Here is a 23,644-nt window from a genome sequence, read left to right as displayed (position 1 = left end):
TTCCTTTATATTTTTTAGTTTGATTTGATACAATATTATTTCACTAAAAATTAATTTATACTCCTTCCTATTTTCATTTCCACATTACGAAGTTTCACTTCTTCCGCACGGAGGGTCTCCACGCACTATTTTTGCATGCAATTAAAAACTATTTTTTAATGATGCCAAAGAAGTATAACTTCTCACTCGCGTACCTAAGAACACGCACCCATTTTTTTTATCTTTCTTTATCATGTGCTTATTATAACACAGAAATTGAATTACAGTTTATGAAAGTTTATGCCCAGAAAATTTGTTTAACGTAAGACTGAAGACAATGTCAAACTATGTCCACATATTACAATTGATAACTGGCACGATGGTGTAGGTACTCTGAAAAATTACGATTTTAAATTAAAACAATGGCTAAACCTAACATGGTAATTTTCCATTTAAAACAATACGACTAGAAAACTAAAATATTGTCAGCATACTTGTTATGTTACTTAACAAATACATCATATTTAATTTATGTAATTTTGTGTTAAATACATGCAAAACTAATGATACCAATACATTTGGTTCAACAATATGTGATTCAACGAGTTACATCTTTGTTTCACCAATTTCAGGCCAACCACACATAAGGAAAATTCAGTTTGGTGTTTACAAATAGATTCAGTTAAAATGTTTTCCTTGCGTATTTACTTTTACAATACAAACTTACAACTATGTACTGAAAATACTTTCCTCCTCTTCTTTTTCCAAATGCACATTTGTCGATGTTTTAAGATTTCATGTAAACCAAACAAACGTAAAATTTTAATAATTTATTTTGAGTAATATTATTATTTAAAATAGGATTTATACAATGCTCCCCAAAAACTGTTTACACATAATTTGCAGAGCTAGACGAATGAACGATTTTACATTTAGAATGAATTTTTATATTTTATGTAGTACGCATTACTTTTAATCCTAATTCTATACGCAACGTTTCATGAAATTTCTTTCACGGCATATTTATTACTACTGACACGATTTACACTGATTGTTATTAGGTAAATTTTAAGTAAATACTACCTATTGTAGCCGAACTCACGGTGCGAATTATGGGAAATTTTTATATAGTTTTTCGTTTCATGGTCCATAGACCTCAAATACAATTTGTGGACACTATAACTGCAGAAATTTTTTACCAATCACTTCTAAACTGATAAATAAATTCTGAAAGTGTAAAATCTCGATCAAGTTCGTTAATAGGCAATATCTGACCAAAGTGGTAGAATTGGGGAATGTTTTTCGAAAACCTGAAAAATCGCTATAACTCCCATAGTAGGTATTCGTTTGAACGTATTACAATTTGTACAAGTAATGCAATGAAGTTTGGTCTTAGCTATTTTTTTATACGACCAACCATAACTGCAGGGGGTTGATAAAACAAGGGATTGAGGACAATAAAAAAAATCATAGCTCCCAATGTAGGCACAACTTCGGATCTATGCGATTTTTGTAGTATTGTTATGATTTTTATCTAAAACTTTTGTCTAAAACATTTTTGGGTTAGACCAACGTTTTCTGAAAGGGGTCAAAAAATAGGGGAAAATTATTAAAAATAATTCATAACGCCCTTAGTAGAAACACTACCAAATCCGTTCAAATTTTTTGTTAATTTTTCATTTTTATCTAAAAATCCAATATTGCAAGGGGTTAAAAAAACCAAAGTTGGAGAACGAAAAAAAAAATCATAGCAAGGGCACAACTTCGGATCCGTACGATTTTTGTATTAATTTAATAATTCTAATCTTAAACTTGTGTAGAAAAATTTTTGATTACACAAAAAATTGCTGCAAGGGACTGAAAATAGAGTGGTATAATAACACACACAGTTCCCTTCTTAGGCATACCATAAAATCCGTTCAAACTGTGTTTAAATCTTATAATATTCATCCAATACATTTTGTCTAAGAACATTCTTGATAATACAAACCATTGCTGCAAGGTATTTTGAAAACTTTGGTATGGAATATGAGAATAATTAAAAGCTCATTATCATGTACTCTATGGAATTAATTTTTGTTTTTGTTTACATTTTTAGTGTTGCAAATATTTTCCTAAGTAAATTTTATGTTACAAACCATTACTGCGTGGGGTGGGAATAAAAACGATAGAATTCTAAAAATGTTATTTCTTTTTTAACAAATATTTTTATAAAACTTTAGAAACTTTTCCTAAAACGTTAAGCTGAAATAATTGTTGATAAAAAGAACAATAAAAACCGAAGTTGGAATTATAAAAAACAATAACCTTAATAAGTATCAATTTAATCGAATTTATTATTAATATTAACTTAAACCTTTGTCCAAAGGATATTTTTGTACGACCACGCATTAGTGGCAAGGATGAAAAGTAGTGAATGAAGGTTGAAAACAATTACATAACTACTTAGTAGGTACAATATTAAATTCGTTTAGACATTAAATGCTGAATGCATTGAGTTGAGAAAAAACATTAAAAATTGTTTCGCTGTCTGGAATGCAAGAAAATGTTTAGTCGGACATTTTTTAATATTGGGTAACATATCTATAAAAGGATGTTAAGTAGATTAAGTTTTTAAAATGTTCCAGGAGTTTGTAAAAATCTTCAAATCACTTCCACTTTGAAATCTACGTGCGCCTGTAGGCTTTGCTGAAATTGATTTTTTATATCTATTTACAGATGCACACGAGATAGTTACATAAATGAATCATCCAGTGTCAACAAGTTACCAATTCCAAGTTAATGTGTTTCAAAAGGTAATATCATTACAAACTTTTAATATATTATCTTCGAAATATATATTTTGACTTTGTTTTTAAATATATGTTTCCTAATGCATAATGATAAACACAATAAAAACATATTTAATTGGAAAATTAGTAAATTAACTTTGAAAAAGTTAATGCATAAAGTGGCTTGCTTACATTTTGCACTTAACGATTAAAATGTTGTTAGGTGTTTTACATTACCTGGAAGACATATGTTAATATTATACAAATTGAAACCAAATTACAAAATTTGCATCTTCGTTTTGCAGATGACGTGCCATATAACATATATATTTTCTTTGAAATTCTATCCAAATCGGCTGCAACAAAAGACCTAACTATAAAAAAGTGTTCAACATTTTTGTTTTAAATTACAGCATTTCGGAACAGATGTTGAAACTTATACAATTTTTATTTCTATAAATTTTGCAATATTATGCATGCAAAAAAAATTCTCTGATCTTTATTTAAAATACTTCGCAATGAAAAATCAGATACATCAAGTCACGGTAGTTTTTTAAGGCCTCCTAGGTTTATTATATATATTTAAATGAAATTATTTACATTAAGAAGATTAACGGATATTATTGTTGGCAAAACAGTTCACAATTATACTGACAAATTTGGACGTCGTTTGACTAAATGGTTTTTGATTTATGGCGAGTTGAATTTGACAGATTTTTTGATGCGCGTGAGCATGTACTGCACGCGCTAGCAACTGACGATAAAAAATAGCGGACGCGCATACACTCCTCGCACCTTACACATCCCAGCTACATCACAGGACGAGATCGCTCCCCACTCCACCACCTTCTGTTTTGCTCTTCATAACGGCCCAACCCAACCCCAACCGCTCTAGCCAGACACAGTGGCGGCAGCTAATCCTGCTTGATTGACAGCAGCTATCCAGCTACGACAATGCTCTCTATAACGATATTCTGGAACTTTTTGGGAGGCTTTTTCGTGACCTCGGTGGCTCCTCCTCGATTTTGTCATTTCCTCCTTCCGTCTCCGGCCTGTCGCTCACTCTTAAATTGGAAAAAGAAAGTACACACGTGCACACGTCTGCACAGGGGCACATTGCAGCCATGTTTATTTCAGTGCTGCCAAGGTAGCCTAATTCAACACTTTAAAAAATTATTCCAAGTATAATATTTTGCAATTATACTCAATACGCCAATCCGTTAATACAGAATTCCATAAATTCTTAACTAATAATGTTTGTAAAATAACGTTATTGTTTAAGTTATTGTGCTAAGAAAATTCTATACGTCCCAATATTTAAAAGTTAATATGTATGTAATATATAATATGTGCAATATTTGTCATGTCTCAACTGCACAGCTTTTTTAGTGGTCATATCCCGCGTATTCAGTCGTTCTACCCTGCAGCCCTCTCGCGGCCGCACTGCGCGGTAGTTACGGCACGGCGCACGACAGTACGACAATGCTGTGCGTGCGGTGGCAGCCCTGGCGCCGCGGCAGTAGCGGCAGTAGCGCGCGGGAAGATGGCGCGGTTGGCTGTGTGGCTGGCGGTGCTGGCGCGGGCCGCGGGCTTCAACCTGGACACGAGCCACGCGCTGCTGTGGACCGGCCAAGCGGGCAGCCACTTCGGCTACACCGTGGCGCTCAGGGACCTGGGCGGCGACCACAGGTAGGACCCACTCACTTCAGCTTTCTCGGCCGTCAACTAGTGGCGATGCCCGATCACCTGTGCACCTGTTCTGTGAAGGGCTGCGCAATATTCTCATTAATTTCTTATCTGAAGGAGATTTTTATATTCAAAGGGCTTGTTTACATCTGTACAGTATTAGAACGTTTTCAATACGGGCAGTAGCGTAGCTAGGATTTCTGTTCGGGGGGGGGGGGGGGGGGGGGGGGCGGGCGGGCCCACATTTCGTCTTTCACCCGTCCTCCAAAATTTTTTTTTGGGGGGGGGGGGGGGGGTGTCCCGGGAATCCTTCCCCGGAAAAATTAGGATTTCAAGGTGAAAAATGGTGCTATTTAAGCGTTTATCATGCCACACTACAGAATATATAATTAGCAGATAATAAAATATATTTGTAAAAAAATTGTGTGTGAAAAATTTTACTATTATTTAAATGACCTTCAAAGTACTTATACAAACGGCTTGCAAGCAGGAACACTAAAACTAAAATACAATTTCTTCAACTTAGCCTGTCGACAGTAATTACGTGACTTACGTCTCTAATAGTCTAATATATTTGTTAAGCAAGTGCTAATGTTTTCTTAAATCTTAAAAAATATATTGATCTCAATACTCTCATACTATTTTAGCTGCACTGTTTGTACTGAATATACATTTTTTTTCTTTTATTGTATCTTTAGAAAGTATACTCGGGACTGCTTTTAAAAAATAGCTTAGTATATTGGCATTTCAAGTAACAATTTCTATTAAACTTATAATCTTATAAAATAAAAATCTACATTAAGCAAGAGCTAATGCTTCCTTGGTCAATCGTTCACAAAATACAAATATTACATTAGCTACATAATGTATAAACACATTTCACGAACAAATATAATCTATTAATTTTCTCGTATTCATTCATGATACTTAAAAAAACTCAGCCATTAAGAACTTAAGAAGTGTATACTAACATTTCAATAACAACCATTTAAACTTTTAAAACATCAAACACTAGGTATCTGAAAAAGTAAAAGATGCACTAAAGAAATAAATTAAGAGCTAAATCTGAAAACACGTATATACAGTATAGACACCTAAAGTAAACAACTTCTATAATTTACATGTTTTCTCGAATATTTTCATAGTGATTTTATTAAAACTCAATACTTCTTAAAAAAAAGTTATCTACAAACTGTCAAAAAATCATTTCAAAGTTGAAAACACCAAACAAAAATTTAAAACTGCTATTAATAATTTATAACCACGTTCTTAATCATTTTAAAGGCCACTCTTTTACTAACCCATCTAAACAAGCAACATTCTTCTGTTCTTTGCGAATTTCTCAATCAATATATCTTCGTTTAATGGTATGCTGCGGTGTATGGATATTATGCGAGTCCATTTAGACGGTCTTCACCAGTGCTGTTCCTGAGATAAGTTTTCAGTCTCTTCAGAGTTGAAAAGCTTCTTTCAACTGATGCTGTGGTAACAGGCAGAGAGGCCAGAATTTCCAGATGTATATGTAAATTTGGAAACAACATTTCTTCGCACTTCTTCAGTGCTGTGATTGTGTCCTTCGGTAGCTCATCTTTGGAGTTTTTCCATTTCATTTTCCCTAAATCCCACTGACGTTTGAGCATGACTTTACTGGTGTTTGTAAGGTCATCAGCATAGAAATTAAAAGCTGTCTCTACATCACTGAAACTAGATTTTACAACATTCACTGGTAGGATGCACTGCAATCCTACAATAATATTCTTATGAGATAAGAATCTTTCCCTGAGAGATGAACTATTTCTTTAATATAAGGAATGAAAGACATCCTCCTGAAGTACTCCTTTGGTGAATTTGCTGAGTAGTTTTCACGATGTTTCTGTCTGCCTACACATCTTGGGATTGCTGGAACCACACCAAGAACATCTGCAAGCTCTAAAGAATCTTTGAAAATATTTTCAAATTCTTCATCGCTGTTGCTGCGCAGATCAGCTAATTTTAGGCCAACTAACTCAACTTGGCTAAGAGCTGTACCCAGGTCTATGGATTTGCTCTGTAGACATTGGGAGAGTGAACAAGTCAGTGAAAGCATTTTCTCGGAAACTTTAAGACTAATAATGATGCTAAAGTCACAGACACTTTTGTGAAGGATCTGTGCTTTAGCACTTCCTTCTTTGTTTTCGTCGGTGATGTGTTCTAGAGCTTCAATCACATGAAGCAGAGCATTTACAAAAAGGGAAACTGCTTCGTGCCTTTCTACCCAACGTGTTTCGCAGTACTTCATTAAGCCCGTGTGGTTCAGTGGTGAAGAATTTAATTTGGTTTTCAGTACATGTGTTCTATGAGGAGAAGCTCTAAAAAAAAAAATTGCACACCTCACTCATAATACCAAAAGAATTTCGAATGCATGGGATCTTTGAAGAATCGTTGAGGCAGAGGTTATGGAAATGCGAGGCACAATGAGTATACAATGCCTTCGGGTATTCTTCTGCTATAATAGCTTGGACACCTCGGAATTCGCCTCTCATTGCTGATGCTCCATCGTATCCCTGACTTCATAGTCTGTTCATATCCAAACCAAGGGAAACCAATTTTTTCTTTATAGTATTTGCTAGTCCAGCCCCACTTACATCATACACGGGAACAAATGACATAAAATCTTCCCGCAGTTCAATGACTTTTGGATCAAAATATCTTATATTAATCTGAAAATTTCTTTTTTTATTGCCCTTAAATTGACTTTCGAATTTGTAGTCAGCATTTGGAGTCCACGTGTTTTTTAAAACAGATTCCTTTTCATCTTCGCTTACATTGCGTCTGTCAATGTAACTCCCGATGTCATGCTTATTTTGCATTTTTAAACTCGCCATTTCAAATGTGCTTTGTTCATCAAGAGATTGTCTGTGTTCCAAAGAAGGACCTTAACACTGCGATGTTTTATTTTCGTCATCAGCCTGTACAAAATAAAGAGTAAAGACATTTCTGTAGCATTGTCCGATTAATTGGTTGAGCATGGGTACCAAAGCATTTGCAAAGTCACAATAAACAAATTCAAAGTATTTATGTTATTATAAATAATTACGGTATGTTTTTTGACTGTCTACTTCATACGTAACTTTGTAAAATACATAAACAAATAACTCACAGGGAACCTAATAATTAAATGCAGAATGTTATTGTACACCTTTTATCTACAGAGTACCCCATTAATAACTGCAGTTAATATAAATAACATACATGTGACTAATGATGTATATAAATTAGTTTCTCCCATTCCATTCACATGCATGTTATGCTGTTTTATTCATGAGCTATAAAATGTTATATCAAATAAGTTGATTTTTAACCACTGAATCAAGTCGCAGATTTCAAAAAATTAAATAATGTAATAAAAAATAAATAATAAGAAGAAATTGTTCACACACTCGAAATCTTTAAAAAAATTTATTGTCGTCTAAAACTATTAACGTAATTTTTATGAAGAAAGAGAAACTATGTTTTCCTTCCTATAAATGGCATTGATTTAGGCTCAAATAGCATCTTTTTTTTTGCCCGGCTTGATTTTATGTTGTTTTTCTGTAGCTCATTTTGGGTCGGCTCAAGACTCTAAGGCTCGTCCATCTCTATATGAAACAATAAAAAACATTGAATGTTTCCATGTAGGTACCAAAACGTTTTGGTTATTGAATCTAGATTGTGAACAATACCTATTCCTATAGAAAATTTCAGTCCGATTAAAAACTACTTCGATTCGCATGACATATTTGCGTGTTGGATTATTGGCGTGATTTAATTTATGTTGGCTCACATAAAATAAACAAATAAATAAAAACAAACAGCTGTTTTCATTCTGCCACATATGTAATTAAATTCCGCAAGTAAATTTAATGGACACGATAAAAGTGTTGTTATTCCTGATTACGTGGCAACTGTAGCCGGAAAAAAAAATGCATATTTAATTTACTTTCCATCCCTTCCCAATACGATCCGCGTTTCCATAGCATTTTATGTTCGACTCAGTCCGTTAGATACTATTCCAATTGGTGTAATGACATTGAGACATAACGTTTTGAAACCCGTTTCCGTAGTCATTTTGAAAACGGTAAGCATTTTAGAAATGTTATCGAACCTATATGGAAACTTAGTATTTTAGTAATATTAACTTCCAACTCGTGATTAACTTATTAGTTACAAATCTTACCTGTATTGACACACCTGTCATTGTCATATCTCCACTTCCGTCTTGCTTCGGCACTTTATTAAAATACGAAATTAAATTCCTTCCTTTCCTTTTTTTGTCGCATATATCTATACTTTACGTGTAACAACGAGCTGTTTGATCTGGCAACAACTTCCTTCCTATGAAGCACAAAGTTATTCCAGCTTTCCTTAGACTAAGCACTGGAACCGAGTAAATGTTACTTCTCTTTGTCCTCAATGCCATTTTAAAATATTAAAATTGAGGTAAAATGTTGTATGAATAAGATAAGTGTAAGAGTATTTTAAAATAAATAACAATTATTTATGCAAACTTTATATTAAAAAAATAAGATTTAACTTTCGGGGGGGGGGGGGGGGGGCATGGCCCCCTTGGCCCCCCCTCTGGCTACGCCACTGAGTACGGGTTAAACGTTTTTTCCCCGTTATTTCATGTCGAGATAATAAAAACAAGTGAAAGGTTGATTATGTTAGGTCAGGGCCATCCTTGACTTGTGAATGGAAAGTGGTACTTTAATTTAGGGGGGGAGGGGGATAAAAGTGGGTTGAGATCGAGTTTTGCGCTTGTTAGTTGAATTCATTGTAAACTTAACAAAGTTATGTGATACATGCAGATCACATTTACAGGTTTTGCAACAGTAACGTTTAAGTATTTTCATTATTATTATTATTATTATTATTATTATTATTATTAAATTTTGGATATTGAGAAGTAGTGAATTTGGTAATAAGGGAGGGGCCCGACAAAATTAATTTCCCCCGGATGTGTAGTTTCTCTCGACGGCCCTGCAGCCACAAGTCCTCGCTGCAACACACGCCTGTGCTTGGACGGCGCGTAGTTCAGAAGGCGACAGGGTGATCGTATTCACTTCATACATACACTTCATCACTCAGCAAACAATATAAATTGCTCACTGTAAAGAAATGAGTGGTACTAATTCAACATTTAAGAAAACTATACAACTCAAGCTGCGATTCCTCACATTCAATATCACGAGTCTGGGAATAATGTTAACTTTGAATTTAGGCCTATTTTACGTTTTTGTGCGCTTATCAATACTTTTATATTTAAGTTATTTGTAAATAGAAGCTTTTGTAACATCGATTATCTTGCAAACGTATGTTCTCTAAACCAATTGTATTCTAAAAAAAAACCTGTTGTAAAGAAATTTCGATGAAGTCCAGGCAAATTGAATAGTAAAAATTGGTAAATATTTACAATCGCGGTAGATGCCAAAAAAAATGCTAAAAATCCGAAAATACTTTTATTCTGTGCCCTTTCACTTCCTCTTTTCAAAACAACCGGCGGAGGTAAGAAATTCCAAATACTTTAGGAGATATCGAATTTTTTAATTTCATCATATGTAGAGTCGCGGTAGATGCCAAAAAAAATGCTAAAAATCTGAAAATACTTTATTTCTGTGCTCTTTCACTTCCTCTTTTCAAATCAACCGGTGGAGGTAAGAAATTCCAAATACTTTAGGAGATATCGAATTTTTAAATTTTCATCACAATACCTGTGAATTCAGGCGGCCACCATTGTTTCTTGTTTACGAGTCGAGTATGATTTTTTTTCCGCGACGTAGGTGAACGACTACATTGTTGCTTGTTTAGGAGTATCTATTAAAATCTGAAAATACTTTTATTATAGTTATGTTATGTTAGGTTAGCTACATTAAAACACTTTAAAACACTATGGACGGTTAGTTAGGTTAGTATAGCTACATTAAAATAAACAGAGAAATATAAATATTAATAAATAAAACCGAGGTTGGCCGAAGGTAAATTGTTCGGGTGTAATCGGGAATGGCAGAACTTTATGTGCGTCTTGATTTACCGTTCGTGAATGCCTAATTAATTAAAATGGTCGATTATGTCAGGTCAGTTACATTATTAATACTTTCAAACTAAGCAGACATTAAAAATAATATAAATTAATTTTAATGGTTGTTTAGTTTTAAAGTATTTATAATGTAGCTGACCTGACATAACAAACCGGAACAAAAGGATGAACGGTAGGAACTCACGTAATTTTTTTACTTAGTACTTGCGCAACAAATAAAACATTAAAATTTGAAACGTTAAAAACTCAGATACGTGAGAGGCGGGTACATTCCTTTGCCATTAGTAGAAAATGATGTAGTCGTTCTACCTACGTCGCGAAAATAAAAATCATAAACGTAAACAAGCAACAATGGTCGGTTCACCTACGCGGAAAAAAATCATACTCGTCTCGTAAACAAGAAACAATTGTGGCCGCCTGAATTCACAGGTATTGTGATGAAAATCTAAAAATTCGATATCTCCTAAAGTATTTGGAATTTCTTATCTCCGCCGGTTTTAATGTAAAGAGGAAGTGAAAGAGCATATAATAAAAGTAATTTCAGATTTTTAGAATTATTTTTCGCAAATACCGCTACTCTACATGTTCAAAATTTAAAAATTCCATATCTCCTAAAGTATTTGGAATTTCTTATCTCCGCCGGTTGATTTGAAAAGAGAAAGTGAAAGAGCATAGAATAAAAGTATTTTCGGATTTTTAGCATTTTTTTTGGCATCTACCGCGATTGTAAATATTTACCTAAAAATTATTAAAAGCAAGAAATATTTATTGCAAAGATCAAATTGCTATTAAAATTTATTTAGGGCCTACAGCAATTTATTTTAGTTATTTTTACCAATATTCTCTTATATTTATCTCGTTAAAAATCACTTGTAACACACAAGTAGTAAACTTGACCAACTCTTCGCTTTAAGTTACGATCACATAGTTTACCAACTATCCTCCGAAAACAAACACAATAAACTACAAACGTATATTTCTAAAAATACCGCACAATGGATAGGAAGGTAAAATAATTAAACGCAACATTATTACTCTCACTTTTCTGAAATGACGAATTTTGACGAATTTTGACGTTACAACGTTTAATAAATCGATTAACGCCGGCTGCACGCACGGAAAAGTGTCCCGTTACGATCATTGTACGCTTGCGCCGCATCTAACTCTCTTCCACTCGATTGGAACAACCATAGATTTGACATTTTCGAGGCACATTAAACTTGAAACACTACCATTCGTTTCCTACTTTTCCTATCATCGTCCTATCCTTAACAGAATAACACAGATTGGAAGAAGTTAAATAGCAAACATGTATATATCTCTTCGTTAAAGTAATAAACATATTTGAATTAATGAGTGCAAATAAAAGTAAATTTATCAATTAAATTGTAGATTTCATTTCACTCCTTCTTTGTATCCATACAAAATAGTGAATTCAATAAAAATGATTCAATTTTATTCATAAAAGTATGCAATCATTTCATCAAAGTTTTGTTATGACGTTGTCACGTTAAACTAACTATCGTCCGTAAACCGACTTACAGACAACCAATTTTTTTTACATCAACTTTACTGTCTGAGTGTCCACAGTTCCTGTTCCAACTGTTCAAATGCATCCGTTTTTAAAACAAAAACTAAAATGTCTTCATCCATAAAACAAATTATATGAAAAGTTTATAAAAATATTTAAAATTTTGCATCTTAAACCGACTTATAAACACAAAAATCAAATATAAAATTTATCAATTATTTTATTAATTTCAATTTGAATAACAGTCTCGTAAAATACATTACGTCCTACAATGTGGTTGAACACTGTTAAAATATAAACAAGCCAACTTAATATAGACTCGTCATCGGTTAAGAAAAAAAAAACACTTTGGCACTGTGCCCCTTTGGCAAATAACATAGGTAGTATTAATCCTAGATGCTAAAAATGTTTATTATGCCTACGTCTATTCCACTTATTTACAGTAAAATACTACTTTCAAAGTTTATAATTGTAAATTAAGATGCAATTTTTTTTTCATGTGTGCTTCAAAGAATATTCAGACTTTACAGCTAAATTTTCATGAAATTAACAAAATAATTACTCTCACATGATTGGCTAGTCTGGTGTCACGTCAACATGTGTTTTTCTTCTTTCTACAACATAATACTCAGCTGCCTGAGTCTACGTGTTCACTGAAGCACCTGTTAAAAAGTGACACCATATTATGAAAAGCTGAACACCATCTCCCATTCGGGTAGAAAAATAATGTTCGTTTGTCTCTGGTATTAAAAGTACGATATTTTTATTTGTGCAGTAAGAACCCCCTTAAATTATTTAATTAAAACCCCAAAATTCTTGAAAATCTAGTGTTGTCACCAACAAAAAGAAATAATTTAAAAGCGAACAGCGGACAGGTGATTCTATTCATCCCTCTCCTGTCCCCGTACGCTACTGCCTTATACTATAAAAAAAAAAAAGCTGAAGTTTTAAGAGTATGATTTATACTTTTTCAAACCAAAAAGAAGGTTAAAGTAACTCCAACGTTAAACACTTAAATATATATATACACATATATGTATTTATACACACACACACACACACACACACACACACACACACACACACACACACACACAAGATGTGAGACTCTCCGCCCAACATTTTTTATTTTTAGTTTTTGCAATTTAAATATACTTGTTAATATATGCATTTTTGTAAATTTGCTTTTAAACTTAAATTGTATGCAGTTTTCCATCTCCGAAAACAGAACATGAAATTGTAGACTGTCCAGGATGCCGTAAGTCAAACGAAAAGTGTTAATAATTACATCTTGCCTGCTCCTCAAATAATAAATAGCGTATAGCATATTTTTGGTGGCAAAATTTCCAACAAAATAAAATACACAATTGAATGCTTGGACATCAAAGAAGCTGTTCTGTGCTTCCCATTTTCATTAGCTGCAACTGGAAGTGCACTGACATTAAACAAAAGTAAATTAAGGAACAAACTACAAACTCATTCAGTTAAGCCGTACTATTTTTAAGAAAATAATTCGAAATTTTATCAGCTACAAATTTTACTGTTCTAGAAGAATGCATTAATATAGCAAGCTGTGCTAAATATTTATATTAAAAAAAATAAACAATGCTTCTATTGTTGTATGAACTAAGAGTTTAAATAAATAATATTTAAATTTAAGTAATTTTTTTGGCAGTAATAGAATGAACTAACTCTGTAAAACGTATTTTTTTAGTAATATGAAAATAAGAATCAAGTAATAAAAAAGTTAATTTTAATGAAAAAAGTGTGGAGTTGCTCTCGTTATTTCATTTCCATGAGAGAATCCTAACGAATATCCACTAGTGATAGAAAATTTAAGACAATTGGTATAAAGCACCACACACTTATTTTCATTAAAATTTTGTTTTGTTTATTACTTGATTTTTATTTTAAACTTATTAAAAAATTTTAAATTGTAACTAAGAGTTTTAAAAATATTTTATTAATAAATTATATGTTTACACTAGCCGGGAATTGAAACGAGGATCGGGATGTACATTGAGTAACAAAACATTTGAAGCAAATAATTTTTTTATATTTTTGGAAATTTTTCTGTCAAACATTTTATAGTTATGGTCAAGGACCTCTGCGTCTTGGGCGGCTTGCTTTTAGGAGTCTTTAACTGCTTTTAGGAATTATTGTTTTTTATGAGGAAAATTTATTCTGAAAAATTTCGAATTTCGATTTAAAAAAAAAAAAATAGGAATAAAACAGGGAATTTTCCCTACAATAGGAATTTTCCCCTCAAAATAGGCAAATTTCAAGGAATTTTGAGTCGTTTTTGAGGAATTTTGAGGGAATATGACACTAAGATGGCCGCCGTGACGTATTAATCCATTTTATTCGGCTCCTCGACCCATCCGAGCTCCTCTAAAGAAACCCTGTGCCCCAACCTACATTCATGTACTGCTTATACTAGTGTTTCTATTGTTTCTATTTATAATGTAGGCAGAACTGGGTTCGTAATCCCAACAAATTTTATTAGTTTTATTGATTACTAATATTTAAATTAAAAATAAATAATTGTACTTAAAAATGTCCGATCACAAATCACTGGCACTTAATGTTTATTCTCAAGTCACTCAGTTCACATTCCTCACTGGAGCTAGGCTCAACAGTGGTTCGCTCCTTATCTCGCACCTTTCCACACGCAGTCTCGCACCACTCAGTCGCACTCTCTCGATTCCGTCGCTCTGTGTCGCGCCACTCTCGAGAGGGACTCTCACCCTCTGCCGATGTCGCAGTTTCCTTCGCTCGGAATCCGCTCGGAACTGCCGTGGAGGGCGGCGTCGCGGCTCAAGTGGTCGTGGGTCGTCTTCCCAGAACCGACGAGCGCAGCTGTGACGAGTCCCGTCATGCCAGGCCGACCCGACGCCCGAACAGTCCAGAAAAGCATCAATTCGCTGCGGCGGCCCGCGGAATTCCCCAGACCACTCAGCGATAGGTTACAGCGCCTAAGTAGGTCGTCACGTGGGGTTGGATAGGGGGTGGGTGGGTAGGGTAACAACGACCCTTGTAATCCGGCCAGACGCGCGTGGCATGCCTTACGTCAGTGTACGGCACGTGTGACAGCACGTGACGCCAGTGGCCGTGCAGGGCCGCCAGCCAGCTCCGAGCCTGGCGCGTGTCGCGGCCCTGTCTGCGTTCGTAACAATACCAAGAATTGCGGTGAGGGGGATTGTTCCGACAAGGTCCCTGAACCACTCACCAGTGACGTAAGAAGTGTCGCATTCAGAAAGGAAGTAAAGGTCTACCTACCTTCACACAGTGAGACATAGGAAGCATTTGGTGATGATAACATTCAACAAGAAGAAGAGGGGAGGGGAAGTTCTGGTTGAACAAGACTCTGGCTTAGAAACAGCTTTCAGTGGCTTTTCTGACAATAACACTGTGAATGCTGGCAAACCAGGACACGGTGAGGTGAAACAGGGAGACAAGAAAGACGAACGCTGTATAAATAAACCCGGTTGGTTGAAAGATTGGGTGAACAGTTGTATCTTCAGAACTTAAACTTAATGTTTGGTGATCACTTCTATATTTTAAAGATAATTTTTGTAATTTTAAGTTAACTCATGTTCCGTTTATGTATAATACATTAGAATCAAATTACTAGAGAAAGATATGTTCTCTAATAAGACTCCTGCTAAGCAGTGAGCGATTGGTAATGGCGGTAAATTGGCACAATCGATTAAATTAGTATCACAACACTAACCAGTGCATGTAAATAAATAAACGTGTTGAGTGTAAGAATTACAATTCTTAAGTTTGCTGTGCTTTCAGACAGCAAGCGGGGGCCTAAATACCATAGATGTTTGCAATACCCAACAGTTTTGCCTTTTTATGTTTTTAATATTTGCTGTTAGTTAAGTGATTTTATTTTTTGAGTCCATTTATGGGAGAGTACCAATATTGCCAAACTGTCGTAATAGTGTTGTAAACCGAAAGCAAACTAACAACAATCTGGCACTTTTTCTTTTAATCTAGTTCCTTTTCCGTGGCGTACTTGGTAGGAAACATGTTTGCACGGCGGTGCCCCAGGCCTGTCCCAGGTGCGCCCCAGTTTGGTGGATTGACGGGTGGAGGGAGTGAACACGACGGACGTAGTTAACCAGTCCTGGGAGGGGGGGGGGGGGGGTGTTGCGTGCAGGAAGCCTCCCGCGACTGTGTATGTCGGCGTGGAGGCAGGCTGGGCTCCACAGTTTCACAAGCACTGCACGTGTGTGTGTGTGCTCACAGCGCTGAACCTTCATAAAGCGCAGTCGGAACTTGCAGCTATGAGGCACACGACATATCAGTCAGATCCACAACGCCCATGGTCTAGTTTTGTTTGAAACATCACTTGAATGAGACACGTATTGAAAAAGAGGATTTCATAGTTCCATAATATTTCTTTATGAGTTAAAATTTTGGAAATAAAGATTAAAGGCACAAGTAATTGACTTCACTCTTTTATTATTTCGAAATATATCTGTTATAAAATAAAACTGTTCGAGGTAAAAAAAGTCTAAGTTGATTGAAATTATGAAAAAAAATTATAAATGGTTATTTACATTACAAAGAACTTAAAAATAGATCTAGTTTTTAAAATGTTTTTGTCGGTTTGTTCTAGCATTAGTTGCTAACTACTTGACGAGTTTTGATGAAATATTTTTTTCAATTGTAAGGTCTTTGGCTAACTTAAAACTATGCTATATATAATTACAGTATTCACCCCTAAAGAAGTGAAAAGTTGTAATAGGTTTTTAAGATAATATATTATACTTACAAATCTAGTGAAGCTTAAGAAAATATAGTGGGTACCAATAACAAACATACGAAAACTACAAACAGCAGTTGTAATATTTTGCGAAATTCAACCCCTAAGGGATGAAAATGGGTTAGATTTGGTTTTATGATAAATTATATCTCAGAATCTAATCAACCATAATAAAATATATTAGGTGCCAATAATACAAAGCTACTAACCACAACTTCACCATTTTGCGAAATTGAACTTCTTAGGGGTGAAAAGGGGTAAATATGGTTTGAAGATTAATAATTCTATCTCAGAATATAATAAAGCATTAGAAAGGAATTTGGTCCCAATAATGTGCATCGTCGGTTATATCCAAAACTGTCATATATGTTCTATGGCCAATACGAAATCCTGATTATCTTTCGAATGCAATATTACCTTTTTCAATATACCCGCTTAGTTATCATTGGACTAATTTTCCAATTATTTTGGATATTGCAGGCAGAATACTAATTGGGCGTTATCTTTCAGCTCTCGCGGATGTGTAGTTTTATCTTCAGGAATAAGTTCTGAATGTTTGCACTAGTTAGGGAAGTTAGAATATTCGATAGAAAAATTTATGTCATTTGAAGCGGGAAAACAGTCTGACTTACACAGTTTAATCATTGGAATGCTTATCCCGTCCAAACGTATCGCCTTGGTTTTAATAGAATTTTTGGTTTTGTAAACTTCCGTTTGTGTAACAGTGAGAATCCCATGTCAGTTGAAGGTTATATACGAAGTTTTTTTTTAAGCGGACATATATTTAAAGATGAAATAAATAAATAATTAATTGAGTTTTTCGAGCAGTAACAGTTCCCGCGTGATTTATGGATTTTCACATGTAGTCACGTGAAATATACCTAAGTTATCCCATAATTGCTTCGAAGGTTTGTTCTGCTGGTATTTTCACGAGAAAAATTAAGTTGTTTGTGGCGTATGGCGTATTTAATTATATTACGCAATAATTTCAAACTATAGAAGTCTTGTTCTAGAATTTATTTTCGCAGAGTTCCTTTCCGTCATTAGAGCACGAACTCCCGTCGTTATCCAAGGAGCATTCTTTTTCTTTCTTCTTACTCTTGCCTGTCGCAGGGGTGAGTGCTTGTCAAATAGGTTAGTTATGCTATCATTAAACTCTTTACGTATTTCTGTCGCTGTTTCGTGTTGAATGCACGCATTCCAGGTTTGCCACATTATGATGTGAAAATAACACCAGTATTAATTTAGTCTCTGGTTTACTCAGAGCGGAAAGGCATACGGCATAGGCTATATACAAAATTGTAGTCGGTAAAAAAAATTATTTCACCCTGACCAAATGTAAGTACTTTATCCTCATTACTTAATATCATGAGTTTTAGTAATGTTTCAGTTGTGAGGGTAATTATAGTGGGTAAGGTAATTATTTGTCGGAACAGGCTAGTAACTTCAAAAATGACATTTAGGTACTTAACATTATGGTATTTGGTTTTAAGCATATTAATGTTGAAATCCCTTACCAAAGTGACAGCTTCATATTTTTCTAGCATATATATCCCAATTCGTTTTCAAGAGATTGCATGTCCTACATGGTATGCTGGGTGTGGGTGGTTTGTACGGGACTCCGACAGCAGCGACCGTGTGCGTGTGCTGAACTTCTTTTTACCCTAAACTGTTCCATTGGGTGGTGTTCATAGTTGCAACAAGCCTAAAATTAAGTCTGTATGGCTCGGCCTGCAGCCACACGTAGATTTAGAAGTTCAAGGTTACGTACTGTGGAAAAACGAAAGCCCAAATTCATCTGAACCGAATGTCACCCCTTGTAGGAAGGTTTATTCTTTTCAGATATTGTTTTAGACACAAATTTTTGACACTGTTTAGAAGGTTTAGAATAAATTCAAACATAAATATTTTTTTTCTTAAACCGCTTTCATTTCTACTCCTAGAGCTAATGGTAGGTGTTAACAGAAAACTTTCAAATACATAAAAGTTTTTGGTTCTACTCTAAAATTGTGTTGTAACTCCCAACGGATTTAAAATTATTTTTAATTTCAAAAGAATAACTTATGTGTTCTCAGTTATAAAAAAAATTTTGCCATTTATAAAATTTGGGTCAGATTTTGCCCATTTTAGAATTCGACCGATGTTAATTCAGTCTGGAAATAATTTGTGCAAAAGTGCGCGGCAGTTATCGTACTCGTAACAGGTGATATAGTTAGATAAATATTTTCACAGACCTTTCAGTTGATGGTTTTAGGGTCAATGAACCAAGAAACTGAAAATAAGTACAAATTGTTCGGTAGTCGTATCTGGTTACATTTCGGAACGTACCTGGAACCGTGCCTCGACATCGAGGTGTTTTGAGTACGCCTGCCAGTAATGTTCCGTTACGTGCTGACGTCAGAGGTGGTCATGCAGAGTCGAGACCCGGACAGCAGGATCGGACACGCTGATAGGCTCCAGGAATACCTTCCCGAGCGCTTCCAGGAATGCGGGAAATATGCGTCTCCTACACGTCACCCGGATTGTATGTCTGTCCCTCCGAGCTCCGTGTCTCGCGGTCAGGCACTGCGGGACAAACCGCGCTTCATTTGTTTCTTCAAGTGCTTACCGAGTGTAGGGGGTCGTTACCACAACGCCGAAATACCACAACGCTGAACGTACAATAACGCCGAATACCATAACGCCGAATGCCAAATTGACCGCAACGCCGACAGCTAGAAAACTGCTGTGTACCACAACGCCGAAATACAGTAACGCCGAAAAATGTTTCTGCCGGGGGGGGGGGGGGGGGGGGGGGGGTTGGGGGGGGGGGGGGTGCACAGGAGCAAAATGAAAAATAATTGAATGAATTTGTGTGCTAACCTTATCTAACCTAACCTTTGTGGCAGTCCTGCAATGACATTTTTCGGGGTTAATGTATTTCGGCGTTGTGGTAGTTCGGCGTTGTAGTCAATTTGGCATTCGGCGTTATTGTTGTACGTTCGGGGTTGTGGTGCGTCCCCAGTGTGGGTGTAGGACGTACAGTTTCGTAAACCACAGCATAATTGTAACGAGATAACACCAGGTCGCGTAGAATAATTATAAATTATTTTTATGAACAGAAATCACTTTTAAAATTCGTGTTTAGTATTAAAGTTTTCCTTTGTACCACAGTTAGTGCAAATGTTTCCACGAAGTTGAACATATGTTGGTAATAATTATTAAAATCTTTTAACATTTCAGCCACGTGAGATAGTTATCTCTGATATCCATATTTTAATATCTTACCTGCCTTTGAACTTAAAAGTGCGAATGTCCTAAATATGTTTATAATATTTACGGCCTCAAAACACTCTACATGTATAAAAATAAGTGTTACTAAATTCATACTGGATATAATGTAAAATATTTGATAATATTTCAAATGAAATAAATTTTTTTTGAATGCAATCACATTGTTTCTAATTCTTATGACTATGTTTATTGGAATTTTTAGTACTTTTGAGCGTTCACAAATTAGGAGACAGAAGATAGTATATTTTGGATCATGTAAAAAGTGATATGTAATATTTATTTGGAAATAATTACATTAATAAATTCTCGGCAAAAATTAATAAGTTTTTTGATAGAAAAGTAAAACATACTTGAGTCGTTCATCAATAAGAAAATCAAAACAGTTTCATATTGTGTCCACTTCAGAGTTTAGCCACGTGTTTGATGTCATTGCACCCAAACTGCCATGTCTCGAGTGGCCAGTACTTGAACCACACCACAGCACGAACCACGAAGGGATGTTCTCTTGGAACATCAGTGGTTGCACTTTGGAAGGGGATTCACAACCTTCGCTTACTGCACTTGGGTACACATCATTAAGTATTTAAAAAAAAGTATTATTAGAAACTTATAGACCAATTTTTTTTTCCTGAAATCTTGTTGAATACAGTTTGCACTTCTTGACGGGTTTTACATAGTTTTTTTTGTACCTATATCACTCCTAAATCAATACGAAGTTGGATGTTTCCACAGTCCTACAAACCTCAATTTTTTTAGGGTTTTAGGAAATCCAGATTATTGCTTAAGAATGATAAATATAAATTAAGTAATACATTCAGACTACTTAGAAATGTTTAATTTAAAACTGTGCACAACACAATTACATATTATTAGTTCGTGTTAGTGTTGTATTAAATTGATCTTTAAGTTTCTTAAAACTATTAAATATTTACGTATTTAATTTATAAAACACTTTATTTACCATTTACAATAGTTATACAATGAATTTATTTAAAAATGAGCAAAAAAACAGCAATTGTGAAAGCAAAACAATTTAGGATACTACACTCTCACGGGGTGTGCGCTAAACGTGTGTAAGCGTCTTTTAGGGCAAAAAAAGGTTCAAGAAAAACGACTTCCGGATAAACTCCTAGGACACGTCTGACTGGACGGGTGTAGAAATTAGCTAGAGGAAAATAAACATTTAGAAAACCCCTTTCCCCCACCATCCCGTATGAAAATCATTATTTAGTTCTAAAGCCTTTCGGGATCAGTAGCTACGCAGTTAAAATAATTTGAGGGCAAATGCCATTAGAAAAAATAATGCGCGTGTACCCACGTATCTTACTGGGGAGCATTCATGTTACCCATTATTCTATAAGAAAACTAGTGTTTGAACATAACGTTTACTAAATTATTTTTTTATTAAGTTTATTAAATCAAGTAAACTTTTTTCAACTTTTTATTAAAATGCTACGTAGAGAGTTGTATAACAATTATTGAGGAATCTTAAAAAAAATATCCTTATTTACAAATGAAAAAGTTTTTATGTTTGGATGGTTGTTACTCAATAACATCTTTAGTTCAGAAACGATTTCGATAAAATTTGGGACAGAGTAACCTCGTAAACTGGATTAACACATAGGCTGAGGGTGAAGATAAGACAAACGTGGTTTTATAGTAAAAGTCTTAAAATGTAAGACACTGGACATGAAGACCATAGAGAATTAATGCCTTTCTTATTAACCGCAAAGCAAAACATGTATGCTGCTGCTTTTATAAGAATGTAATGTGGTCTTTTTGTCATATGTTACCACATCTATATATTTGTAGGACCACCCGAATACTGCAGTTGACCCTCGTATAGACATAATGCAAATACGCATTAGAAGAACGACGATATTTTGTAACACCGATAATTTGTTAAATCTGTTGAATACTTTTCTACTGAACAAGAAATTCTTGTATATTTGAAGAAAAAAAACACATGTGTGTAATTTGAAATCAGGATTGCGTGAGAGAATAGATGGGATTAAGTGTGAAGTGAAAGGTATTAATTATTATTTATATTCTACCTTTTCGTACCTTTTTATAATAATTTTCTATCCAACAGTACCCTCTATAAGTAAATACTTACCAGTACAATTTACTAACTGACAAACTAAATTTACAAATTAAATATTGCTGAAAATATGATTAGTTATAAGAAAACCTAACTTGAACGCTAGTTTGTTTTAAAACAAAACTCAAAGTTTTAAAATAACAGTTCAGGTTCAAACTTACAAAAAACAATCTTATACGGTGTAATGTGTATTTATACAACTACATACTTCGCGTGTGTTTGTCACGCGTCTATAAACAATTAGTGAGAAAAATATCGTCTAATCAATAAAAAACACTCGTTACCAATATACCAGGTAACAGTTCAGTGTTTCTGGAACCAGGTTAAAGGTTCAGTGTTGCTAGTACCAGTTAATAGTTCGGTGTTGCTGGAACCAGGTTGACAGTTTAGTGTTGCTAGTACCAGGTAACAGTTCAGTGTTGCTGGAACCAGGTTGACAGTTTAGTGTTGCTAGTACCAGGTAACAGTTCAGTGTTGCTGGAACCAGGTTAAAAGTTCAGTGTTGCTAGTATCAGTTAATAGTTCGGTGTTGCTGGAACCAGGTTGACAGTTTAGTGTTGCTAGTACCAGGTAACAGTTCAGTGTTGCTAGTACCAGGTAACAGTTCAGTGTTGCTGGAACCAGGTTAAAAGTTCAGTGTTGCTAGTATCAGTTAATAGTTCGGTGTTGCTGGAACCAGGTTGACAGTTTAGTGTTGCTAGTACCAGGTAACAGTTCAGTGTTGCTGGAACCAGGTTAAAAGTTCAGTGTTGCTAGTATCAGTTAATAGTTCGGTGTTGCTGGAACCAGGTTGACAGTTTAGTGTTGCTAGTACCAGGTAACTGTTCATTGTTGCTGGTACCAGGTAGCAGCCATGGACACTGTGGACTTCATTTTTATGTCGCTGTGAAGCGTGAGTACTTTGAGTGCGATACGTGAATCTTACTATTGCACAAATATTAGTTTTAGGACACCATTTAACAAACAGCAGCGCATCACTGTAATATTTCGGAAGCCTGGTAATTTAAATATTGATTCTTAGGTTGTTCTGCTACTATCTTACGTGTTAAATTTTAATCAGCCTATCTATACGTTTGATTCTCCACTGTAGACCAGTAAACAAAAATATGAAATGAGTAAGCTGCGTATGTCAATTTTTTTTACTCAAATCATTCATTGAACATGACCTCAATTTGATTCGCTATTTTTTTTGTTTTATTTTATTTTTTAAAATTTGCAAATATATAAAGGATTTAGGTAAACGTCGCAAATATATTTTTCATTCACTTGCTCAATCAGTGGAAGACGGAAGAACATGCCAGTTGTTGGTGCGTGAGAACGTGCGTACAAGTTTAAAATTACTGAACCGCACACGCACGGCATATCCGGACTCAATGGCAGCACAATGACGTGTGTTTTAACATTGACATCGGCGTGCGTACGCGCATTGCGTCAGGCTTTAAGGTAATACAGGTTCAAGGGTGATTTGTTC

The 23,644-nt window shown here is 34.9% G+C and overlaps 1 protein-coding gene across 1 annotated transcript in view; it reads left to right on the top strand.

The window, feature by feature from the left end:
- Nucleotides 1–4,271: 4,271 nt before the first annotated feature.
- The window catches only part of LOC134533559 (integrin alpha-9-like), a 192,959-nt gene continuing 173,586 nt past the window's right edge, over nt 4,272–23,644 (top strand). Inside the window, exon 1 of the mRNA XM_063371095.1 lies at nt 4,272–4,439. Within this exon, the coding sequence (XP_063227165.1) occupies nt 4,294–4,439 (146 nt within the window). The 5' untranslated portion in view covers nt 4,272–4,293. The remainder of the gene's footprint in view (nt 4,440–23,644) is intronic.

Source organism: Bacillus rossius, chromosome 6 (genome assembly GCF_032445375.1).
Source record: "Bacillus rossius redtenbacheri isolate Brsri chromosome 6, Brsri_v3, whole genome shotgun sequence".
Classification (NCBI taxonomy): Eukaryota; Metazoa; Arthropoda; class Insecta; order Phasmatodea; family Bacillidae; genus Bacillus; species Bacillus rossius.
The sequence above is the reverse complement of the archived record's forward strand: the minus strand, read 5'-3'. Positions and strand labels throughout refer to the sequence as shown.